This window comes from Arvicanthis niloticus, chromosome 3, assembly GCF_011762505.2.
Source record: "Arvicanthis niloticus isolate mArvNil1 chromosome 3, mArvNil1.pat.X, whole genome shotgun sequence".
Taxonomy (NCBI): domain Eukaryota; kingdom Metazoa; phylum Chordata; class Mammalia; order Rodentia; family Muridae; genus Arvicanthis; species Arvicanthis niloticus.
In genome coordinates this window covers 19,663,292-19,678,089 of record NC_047660.1, presented here as the reverse complement: position 1 = coordinate 19,678,089, position 14,798 = coordinate 19,663,292, and the positions used below count along the sequence as shown (strand labels likewise).

At 38.7% G+C, this 14,798-nt stretch overlaps 1 protein-coding gene across 14 annotated transcripts in view; it reads right to left on the bottom strand.

Annotated features, from left to right (window-relative positions):
* Positions 1-1,464: 1,464 nt before the first annotated feature.
* The window catches only part of Mycbp2 (MYC binding protein 2), a 222,594-nt gene continuing 209,260 nt past the window's right edge, over positions 1,465-14,798 (bottom strand). For all 14 annotated transcript variants that reach the window (XM_076930602.1, XM_076930603.1, XM_076930607.1 and 11 more), the window contains 9 exons: positions 14,268-14,396; positions 13,817-13,949; positions 11,441-11,544; positions 10,388-10,576; positions 9,585-9,692; positions 7,943-8,152; positions 6,027-6,134; positions 5,065-5,230; positions 1,465-2,296 (listed from right to left, as the gene is read on the bottom strand). In XM_076930602.1, the coding sequence (XP_076786717.1) occupies positions 2,181-2,296; positions 5,065-5,230; positions 6,027-6,134; positions 7,943-8,152; positions 9,585-9,692; positions 10,388-10,576; positions 11,441-11,544; positions 13,817-13,949; positions 14,268-14,396 (1,263 nt within the window). In that variant the 3' untranslated portion in view covers positions 1,465-2,180. The remainder of the gene's footprint in view (positions 2,297-5,064; positions 5,231-6,026; positions 6,135-7,942; positions 8,153-9,584; positions 9,693-10,387; positions 10,577-11,440; positions 11,545-13,816; positions 13,950-14,267; positions 14,397-14,798) is intronic.

Here is a 14,798-nt window from a genome sequence, read left to right as displayed (position 1 = left end):
TGTTAGTTATCTCTGTTCAGAAATGATATCACATATATACACATAATTTTTATTAAAAATTCATTTTGAGGGCAGAATGTTTTTCCACTGTCTACATTGTTCCCAGAAATAACGACTCTGACACCTCTTATATATGAATAAATGCTTAGTCCAATAGCTTTGGCTCTGTTCTCCGACTAGCTTATATCTTAATTATCTGCTTGTTTTATTGTAAGTCATGCCACATGACTGGTTACCTGGTCCTCAGTTTCATACAACTGTCTTCTTCTGTGCCTGGGCCGAGAATTCCTTCCTGCCTGACTTTATTCCCAGGATTCCCTCTCTGCACTGGTACTTCCTATTTCCTGCCTAAGGTAAATGGCCAACATTTTATTCACAAGTGATGCTTCCATACAGTATAAGAGATTCTCTCTACAGAATTTCATCCATACCAAGATGGCTTCAAAATTGCTCTGTAGCCTAGGATGGTCTCCTATCTCTGCTTCCAGAGTGCTGTATTAAAGTTGTGCCGACCACGTCTTCTTTATGGGGTGCTAAGGATGGAGCCAAGGGACCTGTGCAGAGTGGGTGAGCCCCATTTCTTCTCTTCTGGTGCTGTCCTTTCCCTCCCTATGGCTTCCACTCATGTTCTCATTTGTCTGCAGGTATGTGCAGGCTCAGGTGAACCTTTGGGCTCAGGAACCAGCTAACTTGCCTTTCTTTTAAGACAAGGTCTCTCACTGGTTAGTCACCAAGTTGTGGGGATTCACGTCTCCAAGTCCCAGGAGCTCAGATTACAAGGTTGAACTACTTACACATAGCTTTTTTTTAGAAGTGTATTCTGGGGAACAAGACTTCCATCCTAATGTGCACGGGAAGCACCTACTGATTGAGCTTCTTCCTGGCTCCCAAGGTTGTCTTAAACTCTTCCCAATTGCTTAACATAAACCAAGGCCATTAGGTTTGTTAATAATTTATGTTAGCAAACTGATTTCTGTATTTCCAACAATGAAAAATCTTAAAAATATAGGCCAAATCTTTCCTCAGTATCATGAAATACACAAATGTAAGATTTAATAGTGTCACAACCAAAACGGGGAAAAAAAATCTAACCAGCCAAATAAATACCAGCAAAATAAATAGGTAACAAATAAATGGAAAGCACATCCGCATATGTCGGAGTCTGGAGAAGTTACAAACCAGTGCACTTACATTGATAAATTATGCAAAAGGCAGAATTCTGGCTAAGACTGATGGACACACATTTCCTAAGTGCTTCTCTCTGTCTTTGGCATACGTGTCTATGAGAAAATGTAGCTTCAGACATTTATTTTCATGATTTTCTACCTTGTGTTTAAGATCCCACCAGTGTGCTTTACTGACATTTTTATTTTCCCAAACAATAAAGTTATGAGTGTGTTATAACTGGGTTTTAGGCTTTGTAAGTTGTTTAAATTGTTTTTCAAAAAATACTTTACACAAATATTAGACTTTATCACTGTATAAAAATGTACAGTGGCTTTATTGACATGTACATTCCAATATGTTTACAGCTGCAAGATAATGAGGCACACTCAGTATTGCACTTCATTAAAATTTCAGGCTCAAACTTAACCGAGAAGTTTAAATGAAACTGCTTTTGTAATTTAGTAATTCTTATACAGGACAAACATTGATAGCTTTATATACAGTCCGATACTTATTATATTTATAGGCCTTACTAACACAATTTTTTTTTTTTAAATAACAGTCTAGGAAAGAAGCCAGAATATTCCTCTTTTTATACCCACTCGTGATGCAATTGTACAGGATTACAAAAAGGCAGTATACAATAAACAGTGATTATTATTTTTTTTTTTTGCTTGAAAGCCAGCATCATTCTTAGTTCATGAGTATGGAGATCCTTTCATATCAATTATCTATAAATGTCCAATGCTTAACAGGCCAGTGACGGCAATGGCCACATGCAAACACCTCACAAGTTTGATGTCTTGGTTCAAAGAAGATAAACCAAAATAATGGGGAAATGTTCGTAGCAAGAATTATGTACACGGTATTTGGCATCATTCCTCCACTGTAAATGGTTCATTTTCAGAATGAAAAATGGTCCCGTTCTTATCCTGAGCAGAGTTTAAAGTTCACTGCATCCTCCCAGTGGATGAAGGCAACTATCCTCTCTGTAGACAAAAGATCTGAAAGTTCTAAAATGTGTGAGCATTTCTGCACACTCCACACCCAAGAGCAAACTCTTCCCCCGTGGGTGGATGAACAACGTGGAGTGGACATTCAGTTCCTTCTAGCTGCTTGCCTTTGGGACCTATATACATTTTGAAGGAGGTAAAGAAATGTAATTTTAAAATATGCACATAAATGTCATGTGAATAAAAATCAAGTTATTCAAAGAAATAACATGTCTATGAATTAACAAACTAAAAAGAACAATTTTCTTCTTAGCACAAATATGTTCACTATGCAAGCTTTGGCATTATGGACACATGTATGTATGTACATCAGATAACAGGAAGTGACAATTTTCTTCTTAGCACAAATATGTTCACTATGCAAGCTTTGGCATTATGGACACATGTATGTATGTACATCAGATAACAGGAAGTGAAACGGCCCAGATCCGTAACATCCTACCCAGAGGATCACTGAGCTTTACAAAGTTTTAAGGCACAACGATCAGTATCAGTCACAAAAATCTCTAACCTTAATCTAGCAGATAATTATTATGCATTGAAATAACAGATTTTTGTAAGGGTTTTTTTTTTTTTTTACAAGTAAAATCAAACTTAATTAGAATGGGAAGACTGATAATGCCATTTGTTAAGTATCTGAAGCAAAGTCAAGAGGAGTTTAAAGCATGAACGTTACAATAATGGACTGTAGTAATCTGGAAAGAAACACTGGGAAGGACAGGTTTGAAATCAAGTCGGCTTATATAAATGTAAAAGCAAAACCTGACCTTTTCAGTTTAAATATTTAAATGATATGCTAATAGCACAATATAGCTGTGTGTTAATGTTAACCAGCAGTACTTAACACTCACAGACTCATCCTCACTCACTCCTGGGAGTCACAGTTGTATAAGGACAAATCCTCTTTGTAGTCTGACTCAGTCACCTGCATGCAATGGAAGTCTTGCCTCAGCCTGACCACTCATCTAGGCTGATCTCCACAGCTGCCTCGGCCTGACCACTCATCGGCTAACTCCACAATTTCATCCTTTGCAACACTTAGTTCTTTGCAAACTTCATCATTTTTAGCATTTTTGTTTTAAGAAAACACAATTTCCTTTATTAGCAAGACTTGGGTTTTCCCTGATGACACTGTTTGCCTTTTAAATTTTCAACTGGAAGGTGGCTGTCCCCAGGCTCCTCCCATGTCATAAGGCCTGGAAGCCTGATGGACTTTATCCTGGTTCCTGTTTATTTCCAGACCTTGACCTACAACTTATGCTGAGTGCTCTCCTTTCTCCAAGCTAAGATCATCTCTGATAGTCTCTGGTCTTCTGCATTTGCTGCCTTTAGCGCCCCCACCCCCACCCCCATGGCTCTTCTCTTGCTGACAGCCACCCCAACACCCTGCTCGCTCATGGCATTCTCCATTTGCTTCTTTCACAGTCTGCTACCAACTAAAGAGGGATTGAATACAGACAGACCGCATAACAATTTTTATTTGACACAAACAAATGGCAACATATAGCATGTGACTTAAGCCACAATGTTCAGGATTCCTTGAGTTACCTGTTTTTCCTCCCATCTCTAAAATTTTGCCCCAGTTCTCAATAGTGTATCAATTGAATTTTGCTTGTTTCTTGTTTATTTGTAATATTTACTGATGCACATATAGATGAGTATATATCTCTACTTTTCCCTTTCTTCCAAAAGGCAGCACAGTGCAAGTATTGAACTGAACTTTGTGTTTATCACCTATGCTATGTCTTAGGCTTTACACTCTCTAGTACAAAGAGATACCATGATTTGTCTCCTCCTCCTATCATTTTAAAATGCTAATTGACAGCATTTAGTAATATTAGCCACTCCCTTGTTAGATGCTAGTGTCATTTACATTTTACTATTATATAACTGCTGTAGTGAGCCTTTTGCCCTCTTGTAGTCTATTGGTGAGTGGGTGAGGACAGCAGGCTGGTGACTGTGAGGGGTGAGGCTACTGCCCTGTTGAGGGGACCTCCCATTTGTACTCTAACAAGCCATAGGTAGGAGGATGCACTTCAGAGCGCGAACAAAGCTGTATCTATCACATGTGTACGTGTATTTACAGTAACCATACACAGCTCACATACAACTCCTCTTCCAATCTCATGTCTCTCTCCCCACCTGTCACTCTAGCCTGGTATACCCTGGTATTCCCTTCCCTGTGACCCTAAGGTTCTTGACATCTGACATTTTTTTTTTTTTTTTTCAGACTCCTGGATTTTGTGGGTTTTTTTTTCCCCCCTGATCTCCATGGACAGTGGTTTCCTTTGTATTTTTGGTGGATTTTTAAAATTTCCTTAGCTTTCTAGTTCTAACTCTCCTGCCACCTCCTAGGTATTCTGTATCAAATCTTCTTCATATTTTATGGAACCGCAGAAGTGCCAAAACATCACAAGCTGGGCCTAATGGAAAGGCCTATAATCCCAACCAGTCATAGTCTGGGGCAGAAGGACTACAGGTTTGGGGCCTCTGCCTGGGCTACAGAGTGAGTTTAGGCTAGCCTGGGTAACTTAGTGAGACCTTGTCATCAAATCAAAACTACAAAGACGGTGTTTAGTGGTATGGTATTTGCTAGCATATGCAAGGCACCACAGTTAAGTTGTCTCCTCTCCCCACCCAAGAATTAAACACAATCCTTTCCCATGATTCTGCCAAGAGTTTATGGAATTAAGACCTTAAACATCACATGGCTTGCTTTTCCTTTGCTTCCTCAGGAGATGTCTCAGTAGAGCTCCTAACACACAACCTCACTTTCTTGTCTTATTCAGGACCCTTAACCTGACACTAGAGAGAAACAGAGTTCGCCATCTCTAAAACTCATTAGTATATAGATTACTGTGGGCTTAAAACATTGAAGACATACCTGCAGGACAGTGTGGGAGTTCTTCCTTAGGGATGCTGGTCATCCTCTGAAAATCATCATGACAAGCATTACAGAAATGTGTTGTTCCAAAACAGAAGAAGACAGCCACTGAACAGCAGTAGCGACATTTGTATTCTAGAAAGTCTGTTCCATGCTTGGGACACATCTATAACCAAAGACAAGGAAAACACAAGATTAGAGTGAGCTATTTCAACCATACTTATGATAGTGAATTTAAGAAGCGTGTAGCTTATTCATCAATATATTGAGAGCACAGCTTTGAAAGCTGATTGAAAATGCAGTGTATAGGTTAAAAGATTAACGAGTAAACATGTGGTCCAAAAGATCTAATCAAAGCCTCAAGTTCACGTTTAGTCTCCCACGCAATCTATCTGATTAATAAGCAAACTTATTAATCATAACACATTTCCTCATAAATGTTTTATTGGGCTAGAAAGTTGCTCGCTAATATTTTACTATCTACCAATTCCATAGGTGTACTGTGAAAGTTTCATTAATGATGGGAAAGCCTAAAAGTTTGAGCGCAGGTTCATAAATGAAATAAGCAAACATTTCATCACTTCATGAATGACAACTATAGAATGAAAATATTAAAAAGAACTAACACTCATGAACGAATCTGGAAACTCATGCACAATCCTGATATGTATCAGAATAGACTGTGTATTGAGGCAGGGATCGTGGAGAACTGGTCTTATTTTAAAGACCAATTAAATTAAATTTAATTTAAAAAGGTTTGATTTTATTATTTTTAATTGTGTGTAGGTGTTTGTATGTTTGTGAATATCAATGTGCCTTTGGAGGCTGTCATTTCCCAGAGCTGGAGCTATGGAAGGCTGGGAGTTGCTGTGAGGATGCTGTGAGCCCGGCTTTGGCTTGTAGCTGCTGCGCCGTCTCTGCAGGCCCGGCCGAGACTTTCCGAGTGCCTACCCTCTGCCTACCTGAGCCCTAGACACATCGGAGCAGGCGCCACAGATTAGCTCTCTGGGGTCGTAATCATCTCCTTGGCCAGCTTCGGCATCACAGCGAGCTTCACCACCAAAATATGCCTGTGGGGAAACCATGTGTTCATGAGACAGCATGGAGGACACAGTGTGGTCGCAGTGACTGCGTCACTCCCTCACAGTGCCAAGTAAGCAGTGTCTACACTGATGACTGCTGGGAGAGTCAGGGGCACACATCAAGCTAGTCATTCATTTATTTTGTTTTTACGAGACAAGGTTCCTTTGTGTAGCTCTCTGCCTCCTGAGGGCTGGGATACTACCACACCTGGCTTAAAAATAATTTAAATTCTGGAATTTGGACTTGCTTTCAGAAGGAGAGAGTCTAAAAAATTGTGCTGTTAAAGGAAAATGATGAGAAAATATACAATACTCAAACAAGTATGAGGAATAAGGTATCAAGTAGTAAATACAAATGATGCTTTTTCTGGGAAAAGTTAGGAGTTTTTCTCATTTTGAAATCTTACTATTCATTTTGAAATCAACATATTCCCTTCTATTGCTTAAAACGTGCATAGCAATTCCTAAGTCACAATTATACACAATTAAGTATGCCTCGCGTAAATTAGAACAGAATTAAAATTTGTAGTTTAACAAGAAAGCAAAAAAAAAAAAAAAGTAAATTTAAACATCTTCTGATCATACATTTTTGGAAATGAACAAAAAATTAGAAATTCTATTTGGAATACTGCTCAACTTACAAATCTATTCTATTCAAAAGCTAAATATCCAATATGAGCACTAGAATGAACGAAACTATCTTGATGGCCAATTTATTTTTACTTGTTTGGGTACAAAATAAATGAGGCCAAGAAATTGGGACAATTTGCATGCTCTGTATGTCTACTGTCAAAAAGCTAGGTCTCAACTGGGAGTAAACATGGTGAGTCAATATCCATCTATTATCTGTACTAGAAAAACAGGACAAAAGTCAGGCTTTAAAGATGGATGAGAGTCCATAAATGCTCATATGTCAGCTAAATGTGGCTTTACCAGTATGCCAGTTTATCCCAGGCCAATTTGCTTATTCTAGCTGCTTTAGTTTTCTGTATCTTCTACTTGGCTTGGCTTCTTAAGCATGTGACTGTTACTGCAACAGTAGCACAATGTTCATTTATAATGTTTGTAGCCTGTACCAGCATGGGGCAGCAGTGGTGGAACAGTTGTGGCTTAGTTTGGGGAAATGTACGTTGTTCAGTATGTTATTAGGGAAAAAGTTCAGGAAGATACTATAGTCACAAAAGAAGACAGAGTTATTCAAGATGTATCATGAAGCAAGGACTCAGAAATCTGTAGGCAGAGACAGATTTTGCAGACACGCATTACACACTGGGAAGTAAAGGCTGATGTATATCACATCAGATGTCAACACTGAATTATCTGTGAGAACTTCAAATGTCTAGTATATAAACCTCAAAGAATCTGGAAGGTCATAACGGTATAAGCGGTAGGTAAAGTCATAAATGCAGTGGTGAACACCCCAAACAAAGAGGAACATTTACATAAACAAGGAGAACTCGTTTTAAGTATGAATGCTGGCAAAACACAGGAGTGACCAATAGGCTGGCATTAGGGCAGCCCATGGAAGAACCAGTTGTAGTAGGCAGTAGATCACTCATGATGTGAAATATCCTTTGTATGGAAATACTACACACTTCAGAAAAAGTTTGTTTAGGTAAAAAGTATTCCCCTCTTCCCAATTAATTGAATTACTTCAATTTGTAACACTTCATCAAGCTTTCTTATTTTTAATTTCTACCTTAAAGTTTAAGAATAATTATATGTCACTATACTATTCAACTTAATTATATGGGTAATCTCAGGACCTTAACACTTTAGTATACCCCATAGCATACCTTTCTGCATTTGTAGCAAACATAATATGCATATCTATTCATGGCGTAGCCAGCTGGATCATTATAAAACCTGACCCCAGGAGTTGTGATTGCCTCACTCTTATGCAGACCTTCATACTCCAATCTCATTAAGGCTTTTCTTCTGACATCTTCATAGAGCTCTTTTATTGGATCAAGCAGGTCCTTTAATACTATGTGATTTATTTTGTTCTGAAATAAAAAGTATATTTTTAACAGAAGCATTTATGAAAGACTCCAACAAGCATTTAGTGTACATTCAAGTGCCAACCACTGTAATAGGAGATAACTAGTTAGAAAACTCAATGCCTACAAAGCACCAATGCAAAGTCCTCAAAAACTCCCATTTTGCCAAGAGCAAGGAAAATGGGAGAATCAGGACCGCACAAAACATTTCCTTTCTTGACTTCATAGTTTCTGATTGAGATACATCCTCCTCAGTCTTAGCTGTTCTTGGAACAAAGGCTATCTTGTTGCTACCGATATGACACATGACCTCATGTGTGGGTTGTGGATGTGTTTTGGCTCCTTGGAGATGGGGTTGTGCCAGGTAAGAGGTGATCATATTCTGTATACCATCTTCTCTGCCTTCTCCAGGCTCGCACACATGACTTTGTTCTCTGGCACCAGGAGAATCGAGAACAAAATACTGTAATAGTTTATTATTATTCACTAGTCTAAGTAACTAAAGACTGGGCTGAGATTTTTCATATTAAGTCTACTGCAACTGCCTGTAAACAGAAAGGTTAAAAAAAAAAATAAAAACAGAAAGAACTCTACAAAGTAAGTCAGAGACATAATGGGGAAGACTGATCGATTCTTGAATGACGGGTTTACTATCCTCTAGGTTGTCTAAGCAGCTCCCCACTTTCATTACTACTTTATAGAGATGTGTTGTGATGCCAGAGAAATGTTCTCATGTTAATTAGTTCTAAAAGCATCTGTTCCACAGGCACCGAATGTCAGTATTTCACATTGGATAGCAGAATACCAGTCCTGCAGGTGCCAGAGGGTCCTTTTTCTGTTAGTGCCTCAGGGCTGTGTGACATTAACAATCAGTGGGTCTGAAATAGTGATCACTAATACAGAGTGTTACTTAAATTAACATTTCTCATGCCATATATGATATATTTACTTTAATTTAGCCAGCTTTTACCTGACAATTAGGTGATAATCCGTGTGTTCCTTTGCACCCACAAAGGTGTTTCTCAACCTTCCTAATGCTGAGACCCTTTAATGTGACCCCCAACAATAAAATATTTTTATTTCTACTTCACAATTGTAATTTTGCTACTGTTATGAATCTTAATGTAAATATCTGCGGATTTTTAACAGTATAAAGTGACCCATTGACAGGGTTATTCGACCCTCAAAGGGATCACAACCCACAGGTTAAGAACCACTGGTCTAGGTAAGAGGACATTTGACCACTGGATACACTTCTACTAACCCAACAGCAAGCACTCTCGAGAGACCTTAACACTGTTTTCAGGTTCTATGTGGATAACAAGGACAGACACTAATAGAGACTCAGGGAAGGATGCCAGGAGATGCTGGTAACTATCCGAGATGAAAACAAAGACAAAAATACATAAAAGTAAGTAAGTTCAGGTTCTTTCCACACCTTGCAAATGGGACATGATATGAATCCAAACGTTATCCTTGGACCAAGCCATCTGTTTTCCAAAACTCGCCGACAGCACTGTAAGTGGAATACATGACTGCAATCCAACTTAAAGAGAGAAACAAGGACGTGAGTGAGCAGATGCAGTCATGACCACACTGAAGTGATGGGGAGACTCTCCAATGTAGGAGAGCTACATGACGTAGGGAAGAGAAAAACCAAGCACTTCAGTACCAAGGCGTGTCAGGGCTGTTAAAACTTATTCATGAAACATTCATTATTGACTAGGTTTTCAACTCTAATTTTTTCTAGTCATTGTATTGATGCCACTTACATAAGAACTAAATATATAAAGTAGGCTAGGTCAGGAAAATATGAAACTTTCACTTAGCTAACATATAGAGAAAAGAAATTATAAATGTCAAAAGTCACAAACTTATTTAGCAAATATAGCACTAACTTCTATTATATACTGAAGTATATTGCTACATACAAAGTAGGTATATATTCTACAACATATTCTGTATTTCAGAAATTCAGAGGTTAGCTACTTGATAATCTAATCATTTCTCCCTTCAAAGCACTTCATAACTAGGCTCACACAAACCACCAATGGTTGGACCTGCAGAATGGGAGGCAGAACATTAGCAACAGAATTTCTACTCAGCATATACTAATGAATACATGTTCACAGGACATTTTTTTCTTGGCCATCTAAAGAAAGTTCCTATCATCTTTTTACTTGAGACACGTGTTTCTATCTCCTCCGGTTAAAATCTAGGCACATTCAAAGCTGAGGCCACCTGAATGGCTGGCGCTGCAGAGAGCGCTTCAGTGAAGCAGATCATGCACATGTCGTCAGCGTCTTGTTTCAGTGTGGTAGCACTCTTATCACAGCCGTGCAGACAGGGCAAACAGTGCTCTTCGTTTCTGACACCTCCACAGGGATGGCCACACGGATGTGTCTTACTACAGGCGATCTTAGCATACTCCTATTGAAGATGAATTACAGCAGTCTCAGAGTGATCAAAAAGGCATGTAAACTTAGAGTTAGATGAACTATATTAATTTCTCTAAACAACTTTACAGGAAATACCTATTAGAATAAAACAACAATAATTATTCCTATGCTCTGAATATAAACTAGGATTAACAGTGTTTTTCTTTTAATGTAATTAAAGGATTTCAGTTAACAGAAAAGAACAGCACTGATAAAAAGTGAACTATGACTTTAGTTGATTTGGCATCATACACAGGCATGAAGCATAAAGTTCTGATGTAAAAATCTCCTAATCACTAGCACCCTTTCTAAAACCAGAGGCCAAACCCCAAACAAACAAATCCTCACCTATGTCTCATAATCGAAATACCAAGCACATTCTACAGCATGTATATTTGGGATTCAAAACTTTTCAGACACTAGAAGTTTACTTTAGGCAAACAAATGAACAAAGACAATAGAATTCTGGGCAAAAGTATATTTTATATTATATGTGTATATGTGTGTGCCTGCTGTGTGTCTTTGCACTGTCCATGTGTATGCATGTGTGCTTGTGTTTGCTCATGGAGGCCCGTACTGGGAATCAAGCCCAGGTCCTTTGCAAGAGTATCAAGTGCTGTTAGCCACTGAGCCATCTCGCCAGCCCCAAGTGGTCAGATACCTTAGCTGTTACCAGAACAAAATTAAGTACTAATGATGGAAATGGACAAGCACCACAAAATGTCACCTTTGGGCTGTGACAAAGGAAAACTGCACTGAGGCAAAATGACAACCCCTACTAAACAATCCAAATGCCTTGTGAGAATGTATATACTCTTCCTTCCTGGGGTGGCCTAGCCTCTAACTAGATACCTACCTGGCAGTCTGCATCAGAACAGACACTGCCAACAGCAGATAGCTCCGTTCCACTCCTGGACCCACAGAAGCGGCATGCTTCTGAGCTACTTGAGGTGGGTTTGCCTAGGTTCAAGCAAAGGAAAAAAATCTTGTAGAAAGTCATGCTCCTTATATAGTAATATAGCTAATTTTGAAATCAGCAAACTAGATTTCTTTCAGTTATTAAGGGCTGGAAGGTGCCCTAATTATTAATAATCACCAATGGGGTAAAAATAAAGATAAATCTAAAACCAAATAAACTTGACTGGTTTATAGCTTTTTACCAGAAGAAAGAGACTGACTGACTGACTGACTGACTCTGACTCTCTCTCTCTCTCTCTTTTTTTTTTTTTTTTTTTTTTTGTTGTTGTTGTTGTTTTGTTTTTTGAGACAGGGTTTCTCTGTATAGCCTTGGCTGTCCTGGAACTCACTCTGTAGACCAGGCTGGCCTCGAACTCAGAAATCCACCTGCCTCTGCCTCCCAAGTGCTGGTGGGATTAAAGACGAGCGCCACCACTGCCCAGCTAAGCGACTATATATCTCGACAAGATAGCAGAATGAGTAAATCTGGCATGCCCTTACCTAAAATGCACAACACTAGATAAATATTATAATTTTAAAAAGTACATAGAATAAAGGGAGATTTTTGAATATTTTTATGTAACAACATTACATGATAGTACAAAATATGACTAGATTATAAAACATAAAAAATAGAAAAATCTACCCAAGGAACTACAATTTCAAAAAGAATTTAAATACATTGAAATATTGAAAGAAGAATCAGAATTCCTTAAAACAAAGATTAAAGACTTTGCTCATTTTCGAAATCAGGCACTCAAATTCAAGTAACAATCACTGATTCTAGAAATGACTGCAGAACATTTTTTTTGGAAAAGGAAAGGAATGTTTATATAAAAGGAAAGGTCAATATTACATTTATTAATGTAGAGCACTGACAGATTACAGGAGAAAAACAAACTAAGTTTGAGAAAGGGCATATGTTGTAGCATGAGTCTCCTTTATGTCGAGTTAATTTATTCAGATTTATGCTTAAGGCCAATAAGAAAAAAAATGTCAGTAGGACAAATGGCAGATAGCAGCTTTGCTAGAAATGACGGATTTTCATGTTTTGTACATTAAGCTTGTAATATGTAAGGTTTTATTTTATTAAAAAAATAGAATGAAACCGTCCGAGATTCAAGTGTACTAGACATACAGGAAGTATTTTTAAGGCAATGGCTGCTCACCTTTATTATCACAGTTAGTCAAACAGAACTATTTAGTAAGCCCTGCGGAGTACTAACTGTAGAAGAGACTCTCAAGTACACCAAAGCACAGGACCTGGCAGTTAAGACACAGTGTAGATTCACAGAGATATAAGTAGTCCAAGACAATGGACTTCACAGAGTCTGATGGACTGACTACTCAGTCACTGTGCCGGTTTGAGTATGAATGGCCCTCATAGGTTCCTGTGTCATTTGAAACAGTTCATAGACAGTGGAACTGTTTCAAATGATTACAATGATTAGGAGGTGTGCTCTTGGAGGAGGAAGTGTGTCACTGGGGGTTGGCTCTGAGATTGCAGAAGCCCATGCCAGGCCCAACCTGCCTGCCTGTCTGCCTGAGGAACCAGATGTAAAGCTAGCAACTACATTTGTACCAACATGTACCTATCATGATGATAATAGACTGACATCTTACACTGTAAGCAAACCCCCAATTAAATGTCTTCTTTTGTAAGAGTTGCCTTGGTCATGGTATCTCTTCACAACAGTACAAAAGTAAGACAGTTACACAGCAGGTTAGTGGGAAATGGGATTTCCTAATTTTTAGTCTGATGCTCTTTCTAACATAGATGACTGTCCGTGTCTACCAAACTTATGTGGTCAAATGCCATTATCAAGCATCTGAATACTACTCAAAATTATTCCTGTTAGATAAGCTACTGTCTTAGTTAGAGTTTTACTGTTGTGAACAGATACCATGACCATGGCAACTCTTACAAGGACAACATATTTGGGGCTGGCTTACAGGTTTTGAGGTTTAGTGTATTATCATCAAGTGGGAACATGGCAGCATCTAGGCAGGCATGGTGCAGGAGAAGCTAAGAATTCTGTATCTTCATCTGAAGGCTGTTAGCAGAATACTAGTTCCCAGGCAGCTAGGACAAGGGTATTAAAGCCCACACCCATTAGGCCACACCTACTGCAACAAGGCCACACCTCCCAACAGTGCTACTCCCTGAGCCAAGCATATACAAACCATCACAACTAGAATCTGACTTATCATACATTGTGGACATAGTTCATCCTCCCTCTTTTAAGTTATGACTTAACTTTTAATTCTCTTTTACCTGTGTGTTCTCGGAATTCTACCATTGCCTTCATTGTTTTAGAATCTGCTAATGCCATCAACCAAAACAGCTTTGTTCTACCACAGCCTTCATGAAGGTCAACTTTTATAGCTTCTTCTTCTTCTTTGAAGACCTGTGTTCCGTTACAGAAAGGGGTAGATGTGTTTAGTTCCTGGGTAGAAGCATGAATGTAATCACTCAGCAGCAATGGCTTTCTTTATAAAGCAGTGTAAGAAGTTCCAGGCATATCCAGTGTTCCCTTCTGTGCTCACAAGAGCTTCATGTGTCTAAGTAAGGTGCCAACTAAGTCTTGGACAGTGTAAACACTTGCTCAGTTTGTAGTTAATAAGTGAGACCACTGAGGGTCGAGTAAGGCTGTAAACCCCAAAGCCCATTTCCCCGAGTTTGCTCCCACACTAGTTCAGAGTTGTGGCTATGAAGACTGTCCCACCTGTCTTTGATGAGTCTTCGTTCGGCGATGCAGATGAAGGAATCTGTCACAGTCAGTACACAGATTGCCACAGATGTTGCATAAGATGATAGCTGCAGTTTCACCATCATCATGGTTATCACACATAGGCTGGAAGACATTTTCACATGCTATGTTAGACTCACATGAAAACCTCAGAAAAATTGAACCTAACTAATATGTTTATGATATTGAAGGACTTTATTCTAAAATCTGCAAGACTTTTACAATTTAAATGTAAAACAAAACCACTGTAGGTTTATACCGAACTATCAAAATCTCTATGAATTATTCAATAAGATTAATGTGTGTGCAGGGTCAATGGTTAAAGCAAGAAAATGACTTTATTTAGTGACTTAATATTCTCCCTGTTATTCCAAATCCCATGAATAATAAATGAGCACAGTTCATTAAAAATTTTTAAAAGGCAGTCAGATGTTGTGGCCCGAGCTGCCCCACTTTGGGTGCCAAAAATGTTTCGGGCTACTCTAAACCACGTTTCAGGGCCAGAAA